Here is a 25,434-nt window from a genome sequence, read left to right on the forward strand (position 1 = left end):
CAAATTCAAGTTCTTTATTGATATAAAATATGCGTAACTTAAAACACTGTGATAGGTATAATGCAATCAACTGTAGTCTTTTACTACTTTGAGCTTACCTTGATTGGAACAAATTCTCTAATAAATTTGATTCCATGCTCTTCCATATATTCACCAATTTTGTTTGCCATATCCTGGTCAAATCCTCTTAGAAGAATGGATCTCACCATTACAGTGACATCTAATCCAAGACCTACAAGAAATCCTGCACATTCCAAGGCAACATAGGAAGCTCCAACGACCAGGGTTTTCCCTGGACAATAAGGCAGCGAGAAAAGATCATCACTGTAAAAGGGGAGAAATAACAACAGCTAATTATTAGAAAAAACAGGAGAATACATTTCACATTTGTCTATGTTGCTTTGTAAGAATTGGACTTAATCCTTTTCATAATCACTGACAATAACAAAACAAAAATTATTTTTGGAAATTCGGTTAGAATATATAATCAGTACGTGGCAAATTAAAAAGCTCTAATTAGAAACACACAAAAGAACAGCATGAAATACTCCGAATCATCACAAAAATCCTGTGTGGTTGTTATTTCTTTTTTAAAGCAGAAACTTATTACAGTTTCTTACAAAATGGATATTTTTACTGAATCACATATTTTGCTGCAGAATTTACTTCCTGGTAGCTAAATGGAAGAGGAAGGGGTTCAGCACATAGACACACATAACTTCTTTGAAGTTTTCTCCTTTTGCTAATGCATCGCACACAGTGACTAATACATATAGACAATAAAATGAATTAATGCAAACCACAGAAATAGAGATATAAGTACAAAGTTATGGAAAACATTTCTTCGCCTGTTTTCCATTTGCTTCAACTTCATCAACACATGTCACTTCTGCTACACTTTGGAGTTAGACTACAAAACCAGGCTGCCCAGGGAAGCAGAGACTCAGGGAGGTGTCAATGCTTGCTCAGCAGGGACTCAGGCAGAGTTTGGTAATGAAATTCTCCAAAGATTTACATCTTAAGAAGTGTCTCTCTTTCAGCCAACAACTGCAAAGGCTAAACAAGGTGATCTCTGCAAATGCTATAAGAGAATAAATTTGACTGTATAATGAAAAAGGCTACATCATAGTTTACAACCCCTGAAGAACCCAGTTAAGATTGCACAGATAGCTTCAGTTTGATAGTCTCTGATGTTATGACCCTCAAAATGTTATTATTTTAAAGCACTACTTCATAGGCTTCATAATCTATTACCTTTAATTTCACTACTACTTTGTAGAAGGGAAACAGGCAATATGATATTTTGGTTTGACAAAATTACCAGTTATTTATTTCATTGCTAAAGGCATGGGAGCCTGGAACTCCAACCTGTGTTTCTACGATGAGAAATTTTTAGAAATTAGTCTGTATGAAAACACACTTCATCTGTATGTAACTTCTCCTCCCAACTATCCTTTTTGTGTGTGTGTGTGTGTGTCTGTGTAAGCTGTGCTAAAATTGTTTGGCTTTAGCACTTTAGACATTTGAGGTTCTAGCAACGGTTAAATTTGCTTCACTAGGTAGCTAGGGAAAAATTGGGTCAAGCTTCAACACTTCCAAAATGCACGATGACAGATACATTTCAACCAGCTTCACAACATCATAGAATCATAGAACCATTAGGGATGGAAAAGACCTCTAAGATCATACAGTCCAACAGCCAACTCATCTCTACCATGCCCAATGACCACATTCCTCAGTGCCACATCCACACAGCTCTGAAATGCCTCCAGTGACTCCACCACCTCCCTGGGCAGCCTGTGCCACTGCAGCACCGCTCTCTTTGAGAAGAAATATTTCCTAGTATCCAATCTGAGCTTCAGCTATCAGCTGCCTCAGAACTCCCTCTTTTCTTGATATGCAGGGGGTTCTCCTCCAAACAGGCTGTGTGCTTTATTGTGAGCAAATGTCTGTACATGAACTGAAAAACCTTAAGGAATTAGGAAAAAGAACATGTAACTGTAATGGGGGCACAGCTATCAATTCATTTTGTGACAGACATTTATGGTATTTTCAGTTACTGCTATTATGAGCTGGAAACAGAACAATTCTAGCCAACCACCCACAATTCAGCAGTGCCCACCAGACACTAACATTCTCACCACCTTAACATCTGCTTATAGCTATTTTCTTGCTTACTTTCCTCTAAAAAAGTTACAATGGAAGAACAACACCAAGCAAGCAGCCCTGTTTATGCTATTGTCCCTTAGAAGTTTAGTATTTACACACAGTGAATATCTTCATATTCTTCACTGTTTTTACCTGCTAATGCAGTATTCCTTGTCTCCAGGGATACCCAGGTAGCGTGGCCTTTCACCAGTGGCAATGAGAAATTTCTCAGCTGTGTACAGCTTTTCAACTCCTCTTTTATTTGTTGCCTGAGAACAAAGCAATTGTCAAACTGAGTATTTTACAGTCCTACCAGGGGAAAAAATTATTCTTGAAAGCACTACGAGACCCAGCAACCATGGCTATGCAGTACCTTCACTGTGTGTGGCCCAACAAATTCTCCATATGCATTCTCATACGTGACTTTCTTCTCTCTCAGAGCTACCCGATAGCCCCAATTCAGTGAGCCGATGTAATTCTGAACAGATTCTGTCATAGTCATCCAGTTGTGTTTGACTGTTGGAAACAAAACAGATGTTCCTCTTTCAGACTGTGAACCCTTCTTTTTTGTAGCCAGCCCTATATTCCTAGACAGACTATTTTTCACAACCTAGTCACCTTTGTCTTATTCCTATTTTACTTCAGGGTCACTCAAATGAAATTCAAAAGAACTATATTAGCACAGACAACACAAGAAATCACCATGAAGCAGATATCTTTAAAAGAAACAAACCTGAGTGTTCTTTATGCCAACCATCTGAGATATTTTCCCCCTCATATTAGTGCAGTTGCAGCCTTTGAAATACAGAACATTTGGACTTCACACTTTATCAATAGTTTCCCAATGACACATACTAAGCAGGTACACTGTTCAACAAATGAACCCTAATTAAATCCCAATCTTACAATCATGTATATTAGAGCTAATACAAAGTAAAATTCAGTTTCTGATGTTGTAGAAATGGAGAAAATCTTGTATGCAATTATTAGCAAGTTTCTGTTTCTAATGAAGAACAATCTGGGGTAATCTCTTAGACGCTGTGTTACATTCAGAAATGGAGTAGTATCTTACTGCTTTTATGCACACAGCACTCTTCTCAAACATTTACATGATGGGAAGATGTTAAAACCAGATCAAATGCTGCAAAGCAAGAAGCTATGAAGAGCACTTAAGTTTACACATAGACTCTGTGAAGTTGCCTCACGTCATTAAAGTTAGCATGTGCTTAAGTGCAACAAGCATTTCATTCTGCAAATTACCTCAGTATTTCCAGCACAAATGATAAAACTAAAATAAAAAAAAAACATAAAACATTTTTCTTCTGTACCTTCTTCTGTAAACTCCCATCCAAATTTGTGTGAATCTTGCAAGGCTTGTCCCAGTAAAGCTGCCTGATGCATCAATTTTTTTGGTATACAGCCCACATTTACACATGTTCCTCCAAGACCTGAGAGAAAGAAACAGAATGTGTTTTTCACACATTGGTATGGTTGACCCCAAAGGACAGTCAGTCTCTTAGTAAACTGTAAAAAGTTTACAATGAATAAACATTTACCCCATGAATTTCCCAGAGGCGTAGGTGTTACAAAATCTAGGACCATCACTTTCTTTTCATACTTGGCAGCCTCCTGCAAAACAAGTTAAATAAGACACATATCTAAATATTAGAAGTTAAATTTAGAGTAGATGATAACACCATTGCTAAAGAGCTTTGTGACTTTTAATTAAGCAGTAATGAATGATTTGCAAGGAATGGCCAGGCAGTCATTAATCTTCAGAATTAGTCTGTGCAGTCAGTAGAAAAAAAAAAAAAAGATGAAGGGAAAAAACAGCCATTTGCCCTGCTAAACAAGAGCACGGCACCAGTTGATAGAAATCTCTGGGAGTCAAACCCCTCCTTCCCTCCTTCATCCTGTCATTTTGTTTATAATGTTGCCCAATGTGACATTTACTTTTAATATATTTAACAAATTGTTCATTAATCCCGTCTTCCCCTCATAGATGGTTCCTCAAATATTTATTTGAAACCACATCACACAATGACACAAGCAGTCATGTGGCCAAGCATTACCGCTTGTCCAGTCTTTTTCTTTGTGGCAGAAAGGAGGACTCAATTTTGAGTACAATCTTCAGACTAGACAACATGTGGTAAATTGACTTGACTGTCAGGATGTGCAAGTGTCATCCATTCTAGAAAAGCAATGATTTGATTTATGATAATTCCCCTGAGAAATTTAATTAGCAAGTCAACAGGCAACGTGTGTACACGATACTGAAAACTGGAATTTCCGTACTGACTACGTTATTCCCTCTGTGTTTTCTAAGGGGAAGGCAAAAATCACTGGAAATGACTGGAGGCAGAGAAGAACACTTAACTAAATGCTACGGCGCTGAGACACAACAGATTCCCCCACGAGATGCAGCAAAACAGCTTTGATATGTTGAGTAACCACAACAGCGCTGCATCACATGATGAACTCTCAGACTCATAACAGCAGCTGTAGGCACAGAGTATTACTCTAGGGCTTTGGGTTTGGTTTAGGAGGAGTCTGGACAGCCTTCAGCATTATGCTACTGGTAATACTTGTTAATCCAAACAGTTGACAATCAAAATTAAAATTTTAAATGCATCTTATTCCATGCAAAATACAAAACATATTTCAAAGAACATAGGTTTAGATGACTTAGGAAAATATTAATGTACTGGATTTTTGCTTCCTATTAAAGATCAAGGCTGGCCAAAAGGCTAGTTTCTACACACTTTGAGAAAGTTCCTCTGAAAAGCACTTAAGAACTGAGATGTATTATTACTGCTTCCTTCTAATGACAGCTCTTACACACAGTTTGAAAGAACATTACTAGTGTCAGCTGATTAACCAGAATGCACAGATTCCCAAGCTCAGCTGTATGTTAACAGGTCCGTATTGCCATCTGAGCAGAGGTCACAAGCAGATATAACTAATTCTGCACAGTGATATGCCCACAGTAATAAAACCTGCCCTGTAGGTTTTCTGGCCTTAGTAGATTTAGTGCTGCATGACCTTCATGGCCAGATTAGATGGGGCCCTGGGCAACCTGGTCCAGTATTAAATGTGGAGGTTGGTGGACCTGCCTGTGGCAGGGGGGTTGGAGGTTCATTATCCTTGAGGTCCCTTCCAACCTGGGCCATTCTGTGATTCTATGACACAACAACAGCTCACTACCAATGGTGGCAGTTTTGGTCTGGGTCTGCTCGCTCAGACTGGCAGCATTTACTCTCACCGTGGAGACAAGCCTCCAAAATACCAAATATTGAGCACCATTTGGACAAAAAAAGGAAGACATTCTGTCATAGTTTGTGGTCTGTTAGCCATGTTCTATACCATAACATCATGTAGCAAACTGGGAGTTGAAGAGTTAACGCTGCGGTTCTGTGGATTGTCGATAGTTCCCGGTACGTGGTTCTCAGAAGAGAAGACTAAACTACAGCTTCCAGAAGACCACATTACTCAGTTTCCCATTCAGAGGAAAAGAAGAAATTGACTGGGAGCCACAAGATTGTTCCTCTTTTGCCCGCTTTGGCCCTGTGTGCTCCCTGGCCATCTCGCCTGCAGCACTAGAGTAAGACCTTTGGTTTTCAGACACTCACTCATTTATTTATTAGCTTCAATTCCAATTATATTGTATTACATTGTATTATCTCACATTCCACTATCATTTTTAGTAAATTAGTTTTTTCTTAGCTTATGGCCTGTTGTTTTTTCCCTCATCTAAGCCCATCTTCCTACCTTTTCCCTACTCCCTTGAGTTGAAGGAACAAGACCATTCATTTTTCTAGACACACGTTTTCAGCCCCAGAGCTGAGAAATGATGCAATAAACATCATACAGCTTCGCAAGCTAGAATATGCATACAGCAAAACAAAGCAGCTTCCTTATGGAAATTTCAACAGATGGCATTTCATTACTCCAAGTTCTCCTTTACTCTTCTTACTATTTTGTCTTGAACATTCCTGTCCCCTAAAAACTACTTTCTACTTTTCTTTCCAGGTTCTCAGAATTTTCACAGAACTTATATTTCATCCTCAGCCATGACAACAGCGATCCTACTGATGAGGGAGTAGCAAACTACCAAAATAAATTATGGACACACACTGCACGTTACAACCCACCACTCAGCTGTGTGCTTTCTCATTGTAAAGTTATCCACCTCCTATTTTCTAAAATCATTCTCTCTCATTAATGGGGATGCAAGGAACAAGCTGCACTGTATTCAATGCTATACCATGATGTTTTCGTATTTTTCTGCTTCAAGTATATGGAAAAGCAGACTATATTACAAAAATTACAGAACTGTATGGATTGGAAGGAAACTCTTGAAATTGTTGAACCCAAGGCCCTGCTAAAGCAGGTTCCTTAAAGTAGGTCACACAGGAAAGTGCCCAGAAAGGTGTCTGCAGAGGAGACACTACAACCTTTCTGGGCAGCCTGTTCCAGTGTTTCATCACTCTCACAGTACAGTTCATCCTTTTATTTGTATGGGACTCCTATCTTCCAGTTTTTGTCCTTGTTCTATTGCTGCATGCCACCAAGAAGAGCCCATCCCTTGATTTGACTCCCATGCTTTAGATAAACAGCAATGAAATCCCCTCTCAGTCTTCTCAAGACTGAAGAGTTGCAGTTTCCTTCTATGGAAGATGCTCCAAACCCCTGCTCACCTCTATAGCCATCCACTTGACACTTTCTAGATCCCTGTCATTTTTGAGTTGAAGAGCCTCAGCAGGGCAGAATAGAGGAAGAGGACCACCTCCCTCAATATGCTGGTAATACTTCTTCTTGATGCACCCTAATATGCCATTAGCTTTCTTGACCACAGTAGTTCACCGTATGGCATGCATAATACATACGAATATGGGTAAGATAAGAGCACCTTTAACCTAGAACTAAATTCAACAGAAGTCCAGCTGAACAGACAGAAATGTTACGGCCTTACAGTGTTAAGACATATCCAGAACCAAGTTAATGAAGATGTCACCCACTCACAAGGAAAGCATAAATCTACATTGTCTCTCTCATACCTTGGCAGCAGCCAGACCGCCTGAGCCTCCACCGATGACAATGAGGTCATAGTCGTAGGAATGGGACTCTGCTGTATTCCCATTCATTTCCAGCAGTTCCTGAGGCTTGTCTTCTTTATGGGTCTGAACAGTGAAAATAAAAAGGATTAGGGAACAGCAAAAAATTATTTATGGTGTTCAAAAACAAGTATTTTCAGCAGCAAATATCGCGATAAGGAAATGTAAGTGCATTTGGATTTTCTCAGTTCTACTTTTAATTAGCTTTTTAAAATCTTGTCATCTTAACCCATCCTTGGATATCTCAGTACAGCTGAGCTATGAACTTCTTTGTTCTTTGGTGACCGAGGTTTCCTTACAGAGCTTACTTTTCCACATCACCACAACTACAGTGCCTCCTCAAACTGCAGACTCCAGGATGAGGTACATACCTGCTGACACAGGCATCTCATTAACTTACTTCATTCTTTTCATCTGCCCTGGACTTTTCTAATTAGTGGGTTTTCCCCCTTCTGCTACATATATGAGTAGGAAAATAGAACAACCATATGCAACACAGTAACAAACTGCAGTTATCATCCTTACCAATCCAATGAACAGAAAGAATTGAATGAAGAAAACAACTTCTCAAAACTACATTTTGGTAACATGGCTCTTTGGCTTAACTTTATAGCTAACTTTGAAGCTAAACAGACCAAGTGTGATCACTGAAGAGGTTCATTTTTTTTTGGAACAGATACACACTGATACCAGAGAAAAGCAACCACCCAAGTCCTAAAAAGCATTTTGAGAGCTGTATGCCACAAAGAATATCACATTAATCTTCATACACTCTATGTAAAACAATTCTTTGAACTCAATTTGTGAGCTCTTCTCAATCACAACTTCAAACCTTCAGGTCTTTGAAGTTGCTGGCTGTTTCTCAGTGCTTCTCAAACTGCAGACAAGATTTGGAGTGAGCAAACATCAGATTCCTCAACTGATGTAAATCAGTGAATTTCAATTAACATCATGAGAAAACTTTTATGACTAAAAAAGTGAATGAACGAGCCCACACTTGGACACTTAATATTTCTGTTTGCTATTAGTAAAGTGTTTCTATCTGCCTACTCGGTCAATACTGCCAGAATAGTCATGGTTAACACAATACAAGCGAACATAAAAGTTTTCCCTCTCTTTTCATCTTAACTTTGTTTTGCATAAAGCAGCTCTTTGTGCTCAATTTATTCTACAGTTGCCTTCCTCTGGGGTAAAATTAGCCCCTTTAAGTATAAGTGCCAGTGTATCTGTATCAGTAAGAAAAACAAAAACAAAACCAACCCTATCACTTTCCTCAGCTAGAAGTGAAATGCCAGCAGAAGTTCAGACTGTACTTCTGCCTGTAGAAAGTTACACTTATATTTGTCTTTCATAACCCTAGGTAGCATGTTAACAGTAGAAACAAAACCTAGAAAACATCTGCTGTGGTGAAGACATCCAAAAATACCTTGGCTTCCTTCCTCTTCTCTTCCCACTCTGCCACCCCAATATAACCCCACCACTGAATCTAGGCTGCAATCAGTTCTTTTATTCTCACACAGCTATCAGCTGTTTTTCCTACTGCAATCAGAAAAAGACTGAAAAAAGAGCATAGACTGCATAACAACACGCAGTTTCATTTTATTAATATTTAGGGCCGTAAAAGTAATAAAACACATTGTACTTTTCCAGAAGTACACCTTGCCTGCTCAGTGACACTTAAGGACAGTCTCAAACTTAACTCCCACACAGTCAGAAGACTCAAGTATCAAGAACTGCATCTTTATGATGCGTACAAACACAGAGTATAATGAAACCACAATACCTACTCATGGAGTTTGCTTAGATCATTAACTATATTATTTTTCTTCCTTTAAAGACAAACGCTTTGTATTTTCACATGTGCATTAAGAAGCTTCAGACTTTATTCCATCAGTGGTTCCTTATCGTTTGGTTAGTTTTTCACCAGTTCTTCATACTCATTCTTCATGAAAACATGCTAGAAGTTTAGCTCACACTTCATAGATTACATGCTCCCCTCTGACACTATCTCCCAGAAGCCAGCTCCAAAAAAACTAGACTGACAAGCTCTCATTTAAAGAGGGAACTTACTGGAATCAGAAATGGGATCTCATGCTGAGAACAGATCTCCTGCTTTCATCTCCCAAGAACTATTAAAAAAATAAAAAAATAATAAAAAAAAATCATTGTAGACTTTTTGTTTTAATCTCAAAACTAAATGATAGAGTTTAAAGTGCAAATCCCCCTACCTTTAAAATTGTCTCATGACCTTCTATTTGCTTCTCTCCCACAAAGAAAACCGGCTGTGGTTAATTCGCACTGCACTCCTCGCCGTTTCTGCGCGCTTTCCGTGAAATAAAGGATAAAACAAAGTCGCTTCTGGAGGGACGTCCCTTATGTAGGCTGAGCAGTGAAATTGGCCGGGGGAGTGGCCTTTGTGGCTTCATCACTTCCTCAGCAGCAGCCGCCGTCTCAGGGGAGTGTTCCCTAAGGCAACCGATGAGTCATTTGCAACGTTAGGATGACTTGCTATATTTTTGTCTCTAACAAAAATCCCATACGAGAGCTGGCTGGGATTCCAGGACATTCTGCCAATCCAGGAATACACTTGAAACAAAGCAAGGAAATATGACCTGTGCTGGTTAAGCTTGAAACTTCAGCCTAAAAGGAAAGTGGTGATTTTACTTTTGTCACACAGAAAGTGACTTTTTAATGCTGCTGTGCCACTGTTTCCCCACCTCTCCCCTTTTTTTTTTTTTCCCTTTTATTTTATTTTGCCCAATCTAATACACTTTACAAAGGAATTGAATGTTTTGATTCTGCTTTTTCAATTAGTTCCTCTGGGAACTTCAATTTAATATATCATTGTGTTTTTTTTTTTTTTCAGGCAGCCCCCTGCTCCTTCCTCCAGATTATTTCTACCTTGAAATCTTCTAAATAAGTGTTTTCAAGAGTCTGGAACAGAACAGACCTGTGCCTGCTCACTGGTCACATCTGATTTATGACCAGGTAAGTGTAAAATGTGTTAGATGCAAGGAAAAAAAAAAAAAAAGACATTTGATTTGACACAAAAAAAGAAATCTGATGGATGATTGGAAGCCACTATCAGCTCTGCTTTTCTCCACATGCCCCTGGGTTACGCTAAGCATAAGTTCCAAGAAATGGGTCGGAACACGCTTGTTTGTGCTTGACCACACACATACTTTGCACGGCGCAATCATCATTAATTAGCAAACTGACACGTGTGCATACCTGGACAGACAGCCATCCTGAGCATGCATGCATCCTTTGGGCAGGGAGCCCACAGATCTGCAAAGCATTCATCCAAACACACATACACACAAACTGTCCCTGAAAACTGAACAGTACTGTTGTCTCAGTTGTCCTCTGCAACTTGGAGATAAAAGTCCTCTGGCTGATGTTGGCAAAGGAGTCAGAGATCCACAAAGAGCAGCTGTTATGCAATAGTTAATAGTAATATTAGTGATGGATAACTCTTGGCCTATTTTAGCCTGAAGAAAGAATCTGGGAGTTCACGTGTGTATACACACATACTTGGGAAAAACAAGAGCATGGGTTTGAACAGCGGTCACAGCCTGCACAAAGGAGGGCTTTCTGCCCGATACATTATCAAAGCTGCAGTCCTGTGGCTTCCTAAAGCAACTGAAGTCTTATATTTTATTCTTACAACAAGTTTAAACAGTCTCAGGAATGTTCATGTAAAACTACATCTTAAATCAGATAAAAATCAAGTAGTTAGACAACAAAGGCATTTATATAAGCAACACTATCTTCAGGTAGATCTCTGCTAAAGGTTCACAGCTTTAGCAATACCCAAACCCATAACCTCTGGCAGGATCTTGAAAGCCTTCTGGCTGCAGGTTGTTAGGCCAGGGGCCTCTCCCTGTCTAGTCTGGGCAATCTGCCACAGCCAGAATGACAAAGCAAAAAATGCTTTTGTATCATGTGCTCACTCTCCATAAGATTCCATCCATTAATGGCAATTACCATAACCCCCTGCTGGCAAATCGATACTTTCCTGGAATCAGTTTGCATGTACCGTCTCTTAGACTAAGGCTGCTCACCTGGATCAGTGAGCTGCTCCAAGCAGTCCTCAGAGATGCAACACTCAGGACAGCTCTCTTTGCTGGTAAGCATCAACATTCACTTTAGCTGCTGCAGGAAGATCCAGCCAGGCTCCAAACCTGCACTTCCTTCTCAGCAACTTTCGATAGCCCCAATCTAGGCGGCGACTATCACACGCCACCTCCCTGCTACTGCCAAGCACCCTTCACGTGGGTTGAACAGAGCCAACAAACTGTCACAAGGGGTAAGGCTCTTCCACCAGGCTGATTTTAGTTCCTCCTGACGAAATACCCTGTGTACGTACTTAGCACCAGTGCCCTGACCCAGGAGAAAAGAACACATGGATGGTTTTTGACTGGACTGACCCTTCCCTCTGCTCACAGGAGGTATGCCACCAGTAGCACAGCTGGTACAGAGGAGATGGCATATCCACACTAACTAGTGCAGAGGAAGAGCAGGCAGTAAGATCTCTCTCACCAGTGTCAAGCTGCCAGATTTGCGCAGGAGACTGTTAAATCAGCAGAGAAAACAACTTTTTAGCATTTACCTGAATCCATTTCTGAAGCAGACTACATTATCAGGCCTCGCTGCCACTTGTGCAGAGGAAAAAAAAAAAAAAAAAAGGAATAACTGTGGTGTTTTAAATTCATATCCTTCCTTATCAGGAGAGAGCTTCCTCATGCACCAAAGTCCGCGCTGGTCCTGAGGCCTGGCCTCTGAACTTTAGACCCGGGTAACTCCTGGAGGGGGGGTGCGAAAAAAGGCATGGCTGCTTTCAGAGGCCTTGACCACAGGGGCAACTGGCAAGCCCTGCAGAACAACCTGTTCATGAGCAGAAATGCTCCAGGATAAGAACTGCCATGTTCTGCAGAAGAACACACCAAGGGATCGAATCATACATGGTGGGATATGCAAGCTCCAGCCCTTAGCTGCTCACCAGGAAGGGGCTGAAGGCTCTGCAAGGCAAAGCTGTGCTCTGATTTAGCTTGGTTCCATATGCCACACAGCAAGACATTATTAAAAGGAAAGAACTCCGCAATGTTTTTGTGACAAAATAATATAATTAAAAAATAGCTGTCTCCAGTAGTTTGGAAGATGCCTCTAATTACGTAGTGCTTGTAAACAGGATTGTGACTTGCCTTACAGTTTGTCCTCAGGCATCTGAGGAATGCTAAGTATTTCATGTGATGATGAAGGTTTATCTTATGCGTCTGCTTTTTGGTGGAGAAAGTTTCAGGTTTTCCTTCTCCTGTTTATGCTTAAATCATAGAATCATAGAGCCATTAAGGTTGGAAAAAACCACTAAGATCACCTAGTCCAACCATCAACCCATCTCCACCATGCCCACTAACCAGCTTGTTGCTGCCCTTCCAACACTGGTCACCACCTCCCCACTTGCATAAGCTCAGATACTTGGAAGCAATGGGCAACCATTACATTATCCAGGTTACAACCATAAACGAGTGCTGAGAGGCTGTCCTGCTATCAGCTGAACTAACAGCACTGGGAAGGAATGGAAACGCGGGACAGAAGGTACGAAAGGATGAAAACCTATAAAGCTTGCCTTACCCCAGAGGAATCACGATGCACCCGTGCTTTCGAGACATTCAGGATCAGTGGGTGAGAAATTAAAAAATGATACACAGAAGCTTTTTCTTGTTGAGTCAATCACGTAAGTGAAATCCTCAGCTCACCTCACGCTTTGATTTTTTACTGTGGCAGACAGCAGCCTTACAGCTAATTAAGGGAAAAAAGTGAGCAGACTTGAGCAGATGTGTCAGGGCCCGCATACAAGGCTGCATACGCTTTGCTCTGGTGATTCTGGCTCCAACCAGGGCTACCTTTGACAGGGTAAACTAGCAGCCTGTGGCTATTCTCATTCCTTCCAAGGGCTGACTCAGCACCTGACTGCCTTGCCAGAGGATGCTGAAAGATAGCTTAGAGGTGCATTCAACTCCTCATCTGAGCACTGCCAAAGTCTGATCCCACAATAAGCCAGGAATGTTAAGACAGACCCACCTGACATTATTTATATACTCAGAATTCAGTGCTCGCTGACAAGCAGTGTAATCACATCAGAGATACTGACATCTGATGAGTGCTACTACTGAAGGCTAGCATATACAAACCTCAGAATCCTGCTGCCTGTGTATAAGACCAAGATTACACCCAAATGTAATGCCTCTAGCTTTTTCTCTGAAATTACCCTTAGGTATACGGAAAGCACAAGTGATCACTCCACAGAAATTACACAGTTCAAGACCTCTACTTTCCACCCTAAATGTTAAATATTAACAAATAAGCAAACCACATCAGTGCAGCTTTCACGACTACATACATTAGCAGAAGCTTGCAAAAGCTGCACATCCATGGATTCTAATTTTAGCCTGCAAGGAAAATATTCCACAGCGAGTGGCAAACAAAAAGGTTTCACCAACATCACGAAAACATAGACCTTCCCTTGGGCTGAAGGTCTGTTGTGTAGGTTTTGGTTTTTTTTTTCCCCTCAGAAGAATTCCACTACCTGCATACGTAAGCATTGAGGAAGGAAAAAGGGAGAAAAGACTGAACTGTGCCCTCTGCCTTGCTTATCTGTTCACTCTAGTTCAAGTGAAAACCAAGGAACTTCCAGGTATTTGAATAGCTCTCTCACCTGCAGAGTACATAAGCAGTAGCAGACTGAACAGTGACATCACCTCCAGCCTTTTTCTTTGTTCATGGGTCTATTTTGTTACCTACTGACCTCGCCTGCCTGCACTGTTCATGTAACACAAAGCAACGACATACATGTAAGCCTAGAAAACAGCTCCTCTCCTGTTTGTGACTTACTCAAAACATTGCTGAAATATCTATGCAATGACTCTGTTAGGAAACATCTCACTGGTTAGTAGAAGTTTTCTTGGCTTTGAGAAGAGCTTGGCTTTATGTCAAGAAAACTTTAACCTCATCAGAGAGACCCACTTCCTTACATAATTGTATTTTTGCTTTGCAACCGCTGGCTATTGATTGATCTGGATATCAGACCCAAGCCAGCTCCAACATCATCAAAAGACTGAGCTGTGTGACCCGGCCCAATGATGTTCTTCTGTGTGCTCATTTCCTTGATCTACCTAAGGTCAAGAACAAACAAGAACAGGGCATTTTGTACAAAGCTGTGTTCTGACTCACTCTTAAAATCCCAAACCACCAAGCTTCATTACTGACAAACAGGAGAATGAAGCTAATTTTCCTGAGGAATCTGAGTCTTAGTTATGTTATCACTTGTATCTCTCAATATGCTATTTTAAAGTGCTTTTGTTCTACTGGTATTCTTCTTAACCTGCTTTTCATATCTAAGAGCCTAAGACATCTTCCATTTAAATAAAGCCTAGCTTGAATGGGATCACCATCAAACATAATGTGGAATAACACAACTACAAGCGGGGTACGTGAACAGAAACTGGGGCTTTTCTTTGCCTCAGATTTCTGTTAATTAATACTCTAGTCTTAGTGTTACTGCAAAATACTTATCTTTATGAAAGCATAAATTCTTTTTTTTCCATTAATATTTGAGCAGGGGAGGAAAAAAAAAAAGGGGCATTTAAAAGCATTTTCCTAAGTGGGAAAGCATGTCAATATAAATTTTCTTCTGAGAGCTTTTCAGCTTGTTAAGTTCTCTAAGCCAATGGAGAAAACATCATTCCCAGCAATCAAATGCAATTAACATATGAAAAAGGTAGAAAATAACAGCTTCACAGCTCTGTTTTCTCAAAGGACAAGAAAAGTGTACTAAGAAATTGTAAACAAACCCATCCACAGCAGAGTAGGAATTACAAACCCAAGACAAGCCACTGAAGATATGCTGGCAGAGGGATGACGAATGCCACACCAAACGAAAACGTCTTCAAGTGACATCTCTCCCAGGGCCCAATTCAACACTCCATTCATCTCTGGAAAGCCTTCACTCCAATGAGTGCCCAAAGAGACAAAATTCTCCCCTTTCAGCTCCATTTTCTTATGAGAGTCTGGGGACTGACTCAACAAAAGCCTTCAGTCTGAGAAGTCTTAGGAGACATGTACTTGCTAGAAAAATGAAGGAACTTGAAAGCCCACTCCACCAAGATCCAGGCTTTCACACAGCCTTTCCCATCAGTTCTCACACCACCAAAGCCTGTAGCAATATAAGGCAATTGCTACTTGTCCTAGAAAGTCTTCAGCCTTCTTATGTAACTGTTTACAGCAAACCATATAGGATTTAGTGAGGTTGCTCTAATTAGCATTAATAAGGATGTTTTCCATGAGTATAACATCACATGTTAACCTCAAATATTTCTAGAGCACCTACAATGCAAACTATTGCCTGAAACAGAGCAAGCTGAATAAACTAAACAGAAGTAAACTTCAGACTCTCTCTTCCTCAGTAAAAAGGCAAGTAATGCTCAGTTAATTACCTATCTTTGCACTTGCCTCTTCCATTCTATTTAATTGTGAGCAAAATTAACTACGTCATGAAAAACAAAGCTTCTCTGGCTTTGGAACTGTAGTAAAACCTGTAAGATCTCATATACAGATTTATTTACAATCTTCATGGAAAACATAACCTTGTAGTAACAACAATTTTTACCATGCAGTTTTATCTATTCCCTCCGAAAGTCACTGTCGCTTTTGGATTTACACATGGTAGTACAGTACTTTGTCTAATCCAAATCAAAAGAAAGAAGGCTAATTTTTGGTGTGACTACCCGTGGGCACATCATCCCCCCTGCCACATCGGCTCACCCTTCCTTTGAGACAACCTGAAATAACTGAGCTTCCTCATTTTTTTCTTGTCATTCCTGTGGTCAACTCAAACCTTCATCTACTACAAACTGTGATTAATACTCTCGCGCTACAGGAGGAAGAACCACCAGCCATGCTTTAACAAGTGTGAGACCTGAGGCACAGGGAGGTGAAACAGTGTTCAGTGGGATTTGAAACAGAATCTCCTGGTACTGTACCACCATTAGGCCATACTGCTGCCAGCCACGCCTTTATTGTCTCTATCACAATGAAGTCATTTATTCATTCTCACATTCCTCTTTCTAGCTAGGCTTACATTTGAGTCACATAGAACATTAAAAAAAAAAAAAAAAAAAAAAAAGAAAAAAGAAGGAAAACATCTCACCCAGAATCTTATTTCTTTCTTTGTGCCGAACAAGTCAGTCTTAAAAGGGAACAAGGTTAAAAGAAAACAAGGTTTTTGAGATGGTCTCCCAGAATGTAAAAGAAGCTTAATGCTGGTACCACACTGTGAAAAGTAGTTAAGCTTGAATGTTTGAGATACTTTTTTTGTTTTAATCCAAGCAGGACTATTTTAAGAGGGGGGGAATGTGTTTATTTTAGGCCTGAGAAATCAGTTTTTCAGCCTTGAGAAACAGAAGAATTTAGGTGTAACCACTGATTCCTGCTTTCAGCAGCTCAGCAAACAGTTTCAGCAGTTGTACAAGCTAATCAAAGCACCCTATCCCTGCAGATCACTGCCCTCAAACTTCCTTGCAATGTAACTAATACCACAAATCTGAGGCATACAGATTCAGACAAAAGTCTAACTGGAAATGGTTGTGAAAGATGGGTGGAAAACAAACAGTTCACTTTTGTGAAGTGAGACACAATGTAGAGAAATGTGCTTGCTTTGTGTCAGGCTATGCATGCAGTGGTGGAGTTGAGGAAGTAGAGAGCTTCCTTACTGCCACAGCTGGGACACTGTGCCAAGTAATACTTTCTTCTCTGAATAATTACCTCTACACATCAAACTGGCATGCTTGCTATTGCAGAACATGAAATAGGAGGACATCTCGGTTTACTACTAAAAACCATTTCTAAATTCTTGAAGAAAAGCTTAGGACTACACTATAACAGGCTCCTATTGTTTTCTATCCCACACCGAGTAGTAAAACCAATGGGTGAAAGTGACACATGCCATTAGAAGGGAAACAAAATCTAATCTTCAGACACCTGGTTAAGATTCTAATAGCAGGAAACAGAACTGCAAAGAGAGGAAGCATGCACATAGAAGTGCTGGGTCAGATAGCACTGGGACAGCCAACAATAGCAGGGATCACAGAGGGTTTAACATAGATGAGCCCAACTACAGTATCAATATAAGGTGTAGGGCTACGTGCAGGAATGACAACATGGTAAGGAAAGCAACATCTGTGAGCTTTCTGAAAAAAAAAAATGGAAAGAAAACCAAGCTGAAGGTGAGGAAACATCCAATATTCTGAGCAGATTCTCTTCTTAGAGAAGTCTTCTGTCTTCCTGGCATGAAGGTGAGGAACATCACCAGGAAACTACCTACCCTGGGGTACAGCTGACAGACCACAACCCCTTACTGCTTTTCCATATAAGTAGAGATGATGCAGCTACACATGAGTCAAGGGCAATCAAAACGGATTTCAGGGCCTTGGGATGATGGCTAAAGGAACTGAATGTTCTGATCATCTTTTTTTCCTCTGCCTCCTGTATTGGAGGACACAGATAAACAACAAAGGATCACTTCTTCTTATCACAGGCTTTGTGGCTGGTGCTGTCACCAGAACTTGTTGGGGTTTTTTCTAACAATTATCCTACATGGTACCAGGTTTGTGGGCACCAGATGAGGTTAGCCTTTCTCAAAGGAGAACGGTCCTTGAGGAAAAGCTAGCGGGGTTCATTGGAAGGGCTTTAAACTAGGTGTGAAGGGGGACAGGGGATGTAGTAAGCCTTCCTGTGATAAGGTGTGGGGATGGCATAGTTGTATTAGAGGAACAGGGTGCTGGCAGAGGCCTCAAAGGACCCACTGCCTTGAGATGTGCTTCCAACACTTCAGCATGTACAAAACTCTATGATGATGAAGCAGCGACTGCTGAAGCAACAGGAGAAGGCAATGGGAAATACCCAGAAGGAACTAAGGAGCTATCCTTTAAGAAAGTGACAAGATCAGCTGCCCAGCTGAAGTGCCTCTACACCAATAAACGCAGCCTGGGAAACAAACAGGAGGAGCTGGATGCTACTGCGCTGCTTGGAAACCATAATATAGTTGTCCCCATCAAAACCTGATGGGTTGATTCCCATGACAGCAGTGTGGCTATCAATGGCTGCAAACTGTTCAGAAGTGACAAGTGAGGAAGGAGCGGTGGGAATGTTGCTACACCGGGGAAGGAATGGAATGTGAAGAGCTGTCCCTAAAGAACAGACATGAGCAAGTTGAAACCCTACTGGTGACAGAGACCAAGGAAGCAAAGGGAGCCTTGTGACTGGTGACTACTACAGGCTGCCAGATCAGTCAGAGCCTGTCAGTGAGGCCTTCTACCTCCAGCTGCAGGAAGAGTCGTGATCACAAGTGCTTGTCCTTCTGGGGAACTTCAACCACCCGGACATCTGCTGGAAAAATAGCACAGCCAGCTGTAGACAATCCAGGAGGCTCCTGGAATGCACTGAAGATAACTTCCTGAGTCAAGTAATTGATGGCCTCACCAGAGGGATGCAATACTGGACCTATGGCTCACCAATGTAAATGAACTGATTGGTGACATCAGAATTGGAACCAGCCTGAGCTACGGTGATCATATTGTCATTGAGTTCATACTCCAGAGGGACATGAGACAGGTGAAGAGTAAGATTAGGAGCTAAACTTAAGGAAAGCCAAGCTAATTTTCCACTCTTCGCTTGGCTGGGGATGCCAAAAAGAACAAGAAAGGCTTCAACGGGTCCTTCAACCAGAAAAGGAAAAGTCCAGGAAGGCACACTCCCCATAGTGAGTGACAGAGGCAGGCTGGTAACAACAGACAAGAAGAAGACTGAGTTACTTAACTTTTTTTTGCCTTAGTCTTCCTTGATAACTGCTCATCACACAGCCCTCAAATGTCTGGTTTGGTAGGAGGCAATCAGGGAAGCAATGTCTCTCCTACAAAGAAAAGAGAGAATCTCCTACAAAGAAAAGCAAAGATCAGGTGTGTGACCACCTGAGGAGCATCCACAAGCCTATGGGTCCTGATGAGATACATCCCAGGAGTTGACTGATGTAGTTGTCAAGTGTCTAATTAATGGATATCAAGATGTTACAATCACAAAATAAACAAGAGAGTTAGGCGAAGTAGACTATGATAACAAAGAGAATAAATGGAAGGCTTACCCTTATGCTGGGCTCACCACAAAACACCAGAAGGAGGGATCTCCAGATAAGATCCTTCCCCACTGGCAGCCAGCTCTTAAGTAGATCTAGGAGGGGTGCAGCCTGGCTCCACCCCTTCCTGCAGCACAGGTGAATTGCCTTCACCTGTGCTCCTCTGGCTGGCTCATGGCTCGCCTCAGGTGATCAATCAGAGGTTCAGGCCGTGACTCAGCAGTTCCCATACACCAAGCCACTCTCTACGATATTTGAAAAGTTGTGGCAATCAGGTGAAGCCCCTGATGACTGGAATAGAGGCAACATTGCACCCATTTTTACAAACAGTAAAAAGGATGACCCTGGGAATAACCAACCTGTCAGTTACTCATCCACGCCACAGATCATGGAGCAGATCCTCCTGGAAGCTATGCTAAGGCAAATGGAAGGGAAGGAGAAAGGGGAGAACCAGCATGGCTTCATCAAGGGCAAATCCTGCTCGACCAACCTAGTGGCCTTCTGTGATGGTGTAACTGCATCAGTGGATAAGGGAAGAGCCACTGATGTCACCTATCTGAACCACAGTAAGGCATTTGACACAGAACTCCACAACATCCTTCTCTCTGAATTGGGAAGATATGGATTTGATGGGTGGACTTTTCAATGGATAAAGAACTGGCTGCAGGATTGAGTCCAGAGAGTGATGGTCAATGGCTCAATGTCTGGATGGAGATCAGTAATGAGTGGTTTCCCCCAGGGGTTGTTGCTGGGGCTGATATTAGTATCTTCATCAATTCCATCAACAGCGGAGTTGAGTGCACCCTCAGCAAGTTTGCTGATGATACCAAGCTGTGGTGCACTTGACACACCAGAGGGATGGGATGCCATCCAGAGAGACCTAGACAGGCTTGAGCAGTGAGCCCACGTGAACCTCATGTGGTTCAACAAAACCAAGTGCTAGGTCTTGCACCTGGGTTGAGGCAACCCCCATTACCAATACAAACTAGGGGATGAAAGGATTGAGCACAGCCCTGCTGAAAAAGTCTTGGGGGTACTGGTGGATGGCAAGCTGGACATAAGCCAGCAATGCGCCCTCACACCCCAGAAAGCCAACCATATCCTGGGCTGCATGAAAGAAGAAGTCCTGAAAACAGAGAATCCAGAATGGACTGGAAAAAAGACAACCAGTACATTGTGAAGGACAAGTACTGCTCCCATTCACAGCAGAAGTCAAAGGAGTGGCCTAACTGTAAACCAGGGCAGAAGGAAGCATACGAGCAGGCATGACATCACCTCCAGGAGGCAAGTCTTCCCCACAGAGTGCACTGACATCTATTATTGTGACACCCGTGCAGTTTACATGCAAATCATGTGGTTGAAACTTTGCAGGAAATACTACAAAAATAAACAAATACATAATTTTAAGGTCTTATTACTCACTTGATCATCGCACGTAAATATCAGAGCAACATAATCACCCCCAATGTTGGTACTTCAGCACAAAGCTAGGATCTCTCATATTAGCACCAAAACCAAGCAGTAATGCTCTGAAAAGTATTATCTGAGTTTGCTTCCTAGAGTCCGACCCAAATTTCATTCCAAGTCTATAAGAAATTTCTAGGTCTACCCGAAAGGAACTGGGCAACTTCAACTTACGTGGAAGTCAAACTGAACTGAAAACACAGCCACTTGTAAAATTCATCCCACATGAGGTGATAACAAGAGAGAGCCATACAGAAACAGTGTATTTTATAATGCAAAAGGTGAAAGCCGTGCTATTTTAATTTTCAGTCATGTAACTTTAGTTAGCTTTGATTTTTCTCATGATTCCTTTTTTGCAATAAAATGCATGGTTAGTAACACAGAAACACTAAAATACCACAAAGATAGATTAGCAAAATTAACTCAGAAGAGCATTATCTTCTGAGTTAATTCCAATTTTCATACTTTTACATCCACAAAATGTGTCATAAATACTGTAACCAGTAAAGTAAACCAAATACTATTTGAGGATTGCAGGATAACCTTTTCAAAAACACAAGCTAAGGCTAAGGGAATTTTTTTAATAGCTATGTTACATAAAACACATATAAGCTGTTTATCTTAAAATTTTTACATTTTCCAATGCTAGCCAACATTTTCCTTGCCTATTTTGCTCATTACTGGCATTAAACTGTTTGTTTTTGTTAAATATCCTTAAGATATTTCAGCAAATTACTAACTTTGAATTTATTGTTATCATTGACAAAATAATGGAAGGGTGGGAAAAAATGCAGAAAGTAATTAAGAAATTCTTACTGCTAGGAATGACCCCGTTTCACCCTCCTACTATTGAAAGGACACAGAATTTGAAATATATCTTGTAAGGGAGATGTATGTAGACATTAAAAAAACCAACAGTCTACTCCCTGGTATGACTAACTACAGAAAAGGGTTAATTTAAGATTCTCCATGCCTCAGGGTCAGTTAAACAATTGTTAATTAACTCACATTTTTTGCATTTCAATTGAGGACTCCACACCTAGAAACACCATTCTAGGTGAGGTCTCACCAGCACAGAGCAGAGGGGCAGGATCACCTCCCACACCCTGCTGGCCACACTTCTTTTGATGCAGCCCAGGATACAATTGGCTTTGTGGGCTGTGAGAGCACATTGCTGGCTCATGCCCAGCTCGCCATCCACCAGTACCCCCAAGTCCTTTTCAGCAGGGCTGTGCTCTATCCTTTTGATCCACAGCTTGTACTGACAGTGGGAGTTGCTGTGACCCAGGTGCAAGACCTAGCACATGGCTTTGTTGAACCTCATGAGATTCTCCTGGGCCCACTGCTCCAAACTGTCTCTCTGAATGGCTTACACTTTCTTACACGGAAAAAAAACCAACAAGATTCAGCAGATCATATAATCTGAAGTCTGAATATGTTCTTTTAGGTCATGTTTGCCTAAATGAGTCAGATTCACAAGGTAGAGGAAGCTCATTAAGATGCAGGCTTCACTTCTGAGTTTGTGTCAGAAGATAACATTGCTGTCAAGAGGAATTAAGTTTGGGTATCTTGGCTACAGACTGTTCATTCTGCCCCAAACTCATGCTACCACAGCTGCCTAGCATTTAGCAGCTGATGTAAAGCCAAACTAGGTGTTTCTACACATAATAGGCACGTGGCAGTATTAGGAGAGGGAGCTTACCAACAGTACCTGAACTCTTCCCAGGGAGCTGCACTGCCCCCAAGTGTAAGGCCAGTAATTTCCCTGACAGCAGCTGGAAAGTTTTTTTTGTTTTGTTTTGTTAGTCTTTCTGGTTACAGTAAAGGAATACCCAGTGTTTCCAATGCCATGCCTTCAAATCAGCTTATAGAATTTTGTATTTATACAACTGAAAGACACTAAGCAACATGCAGCCATAACAATAAACCTATTTCAAGTGTCTAAAGCAGCTAGAAACCTCATCTTTGTATTTGCCAGCTCCTGCCTTACACAGATCCTTACCTCACGGGCACCTCTGTTCCTGTTTGCCGCATCACTGACAATTTCCATCCTGCATCATAAGCCTTGAGATGCTCTGTGACATCTTAAAGCTGCTAAGGCGTTTTAGTTTCAACGTTCCTCAATTACTGCATTGATAAGAACACCCTTACAAACAGGCCCCTTTCTCAACACGCCCTCAGCAGTAAATGCTCATTGAAATACTGCATCCTGAGCGCTTTTAAGGTAGGTGGGACCGCTGTACAGCCCCAGTGCGGGCACCACGAACCACATCCAAAGAGCACCGGAGGCTGAAGCTCCAAAAGCCGAAACACAAACGCGCTGCTCCCTGCCGAGCCTCATCCGCTTTACCCCAAAACCGAGGTTTTTTGGGCCGCTCTCTGTACTTCGGCGCTCTCAGCCCGCCGCCCCGCTGCGAACTTCTGCCTCAGCCGGCGGTCGCCTACCTGCCGGGCGCCGTCGCTCCAGGCCTGCCGCACCGCCCAGCTCTTCCGCGGGGCGCTCCCCATGGCGCGGCCCTCCGCGCCCACAGCCCGGGCCCGTCGCCATGGCGACCGAGCGGCCACAGGCTCGGCCCCGCGCCTGGCGCGACCCCTTGCGGCTCCCGGGGCCGCGCAGGTCCAGGAGCGCGGGTCCTGGCCCTGCTGTACCTGCTTTCACACAAAACCGTGCCAAGTGCCTGCTTAGGTTTCTGGCATAAACCGAGTGAACGAAAAAACCTGTGGCCCCACAGACCACCAACAGACCAGCACGCAGATATCCGCTGTTGCTGTCAGCTTTAACTGGAACTTTCTTCACGTTTCATGTGGAAGCGTGTGACTTGTTACAACAAACACGGCAATTTGCCTCCTTCGTATTCTTAGAGAAAATACCAACATTTTTTGAAAGGTTCCAGTCCCCTTCCCCTCTCCTCCACCCTCCCCCCCCCCCAAAAAAAAACAGTGCTGTTGGCGGATGAAGCTTCTCTCTGGTTACACAGGTCGTGTGCTGGGCTGCATGCTGAGTGTGAAGGCTGCTGTGCTCAGAAAGGAAAAATGCTGAATGCCAAAGCACTGCGACAAAATGCATGCTACAGACTCAGGAACTCCAAGCCCAGTATGTAGAATGACAGAATAATTTGGGTTGGAAGGCACCTTTAAAGATCATGTAGTCCAACTCCCCTGCAAGGACATCTAGAGCACAAGACTTTTGAGGGGCAGCTGAGGGAACAGGCATTGACCATCCTGACCAGTCTCAGGGGAGACTCATCACTCTCTACAGTGACCTGAAAGGAAGTTGTAATGACAAGGGAGTTGGCCTCTTCTCCCAGGTAACAGAGATAAGATGAGAAGGAATGGCCTCAAGCTGCATTGCGGGAGGTTCAGATTGGATAGCTGGAAAAATTTCTACTCCAAAAGAGTGATCAGGTGCTAGCACAGGCTGCCCAGGATAGTCATGGAGTCACCATCCCTAGAGGTGTTCAAGAAACATATAGATGTAGCACTTAGGGGTATGGTTAGTGAGCAATATTGGTGGCACTAGATGGTTGGAGTAGACAATCTTAGAGGTCTTTTTCAACCTTAACAATTATTTAATTCAATAATGTGCAGCTAGATCAGATTGCACAGAGCCTCTGAAGCCTGACCTTGAATGTCTCAGGGGCCTGGCATCCACCACACCTCTGGGCAGTTCCTCACACAGCTTTGAAGTTGCTTTGTGGTCCTCTGATTTCATTCAGTGTCCTTCAGTGTAACATGCAAAGGCTGTGTCTCTTTAAGATCACATGTGATGACCTCAGTAATGCTTCTCCAAGGGAATGATAAAACACTTAGGCTCTCTATTCCACCACAGTAGTGACAGCAAAGGACTCTCAGAAAGGGAAAACAGAATAGGATAATAACTTATGAATTTCAAGGCTTATGAGGCACTGCCTCCCAGTCCTCAGCTTTTTTTCTTTTCACAGAGGAATTCAGCAGCTCCCATTTCTGCTGCTATATTACTCATTCACTCCACAGTGATACCTCCTGTGTCAGCTGGAGTTTCTAATAAAAAAAATTACAACTAAGCTTATAAGTGGAAAAAAATCTCTGAATTCACTGTGAGAATGATCACTGAAATTTTAGAATTGATATCTTCAATATAGATATGTATAACATAAAAAATTGTGATAATAATGAAGATAATAATTGTTACATGCATTCAGGGATTATTATAGCTTTGGAATTAAAGTTATTAAAATCATTTGATGAATAAGCTTAGGGAAGGAACTCTGTTCTGTCAAACACCATCTCAATATTTTCATAAAATGGAGACTACCAACTGACAATCAGTCAACATGAGAAAACGAAACAAGCTTAAAAAATACCTTGGTGTGCTATTACTGTCCTTGAAATCATTCACTGTGTTTCACTGTGTTTATTGTTTTGCAATTATGTTCTCATAACATCTCCTTTCATTAAGAAAATAATAATAATAAAAAAAGATCTCATATTGCTGTAGTGAAAGTTCATTGAGGAAGTAGAAAAAATTAAGTCCAACATTTG

At 41.8% G+C, this 25,434-nt stretch overlaps 1 protein-coding gene and 1 long non-coding RNA gene across 4 annotated transcripts in view; one reads left to right on the forward strand and one right to left on the reverse strand.

The window, feature by feature from the left end:
* The window catches only part of TXNRD1 (thioredoxin reductase 1), a 39,787-nt gene extending 16,320 nt beyond the window's left edge, over positions 1-23,467 (reverse strand). Inside the window, exons 1-9 of one of the 3 annotated variants that reach the window (XM_048952923.1) lie at positions 23,359-23,458; positions 9,491-9,728; positions 9,333-9,391; positions 7,206-7,328; positions 3,705-3,777; positions 3,477-3,596; positions 2,522-2,664; positions 2,302-2,417; positions 99-324 (exon numbers count right to left, since the gene is read on the reverse strand). In XM_048952923.1, the coding sequence (XP_048808880.1) occupies positions 99-324; positions 2,302-2,417; positions 2,522-2,664; positions 3,477-3,596; positions 3,705-3,777; positions 7,206-7,292 (765 nt within the window). In that variant the 5' untranslated portion in view covers positions 7,293-7,328; positions 9,333-9,391; positions 9,491-9,728; positions 23,359-23,458. Of the gene's footprint in view, positions 1-98; positions 325-2,301; positions 2,418-2,521; positions 2,665-3,476; positions 3,597-3,704; positions 3,778-7,205; positions 7,329-9,332; positions 9,392-9,490; positions 9,729-23,358 lie in introns of those variants that run through there. The other 2 variants (XM_048952917.1, XM_048952931.1) reach the window with 2 other exon arrangements.
* On the forward strand, positions 9,802-12,090 carry LOC125696813 (uncharacterized). Its single transcript, XR_007378547.1, has 3 exons — positions 9,802-9,913; positions 10,133-10,250; positions 11,993-12,090. It is a non-coding gene; the product is annotated as an uncharacterized LOC125696813 (long non-coding RNA).
* Positions 23,468-25,434: the final 1,967 nt, after the last annotated feature.

Source organism: Lagopus muta, chromosome 1 (assembly GCF_023343835.1).
Source record: "Lagopus muta isolate bLagMut1 chromosome 1, bLagMut1 primary, whole genome shotgun sequence".
Taxonomy (NCBI): domain Eukaryota; kingdom Metazoa; phylum Chordata; class Aves; order Galliformes; family Phasianidae; genus Lagopus; species Lagopus muta.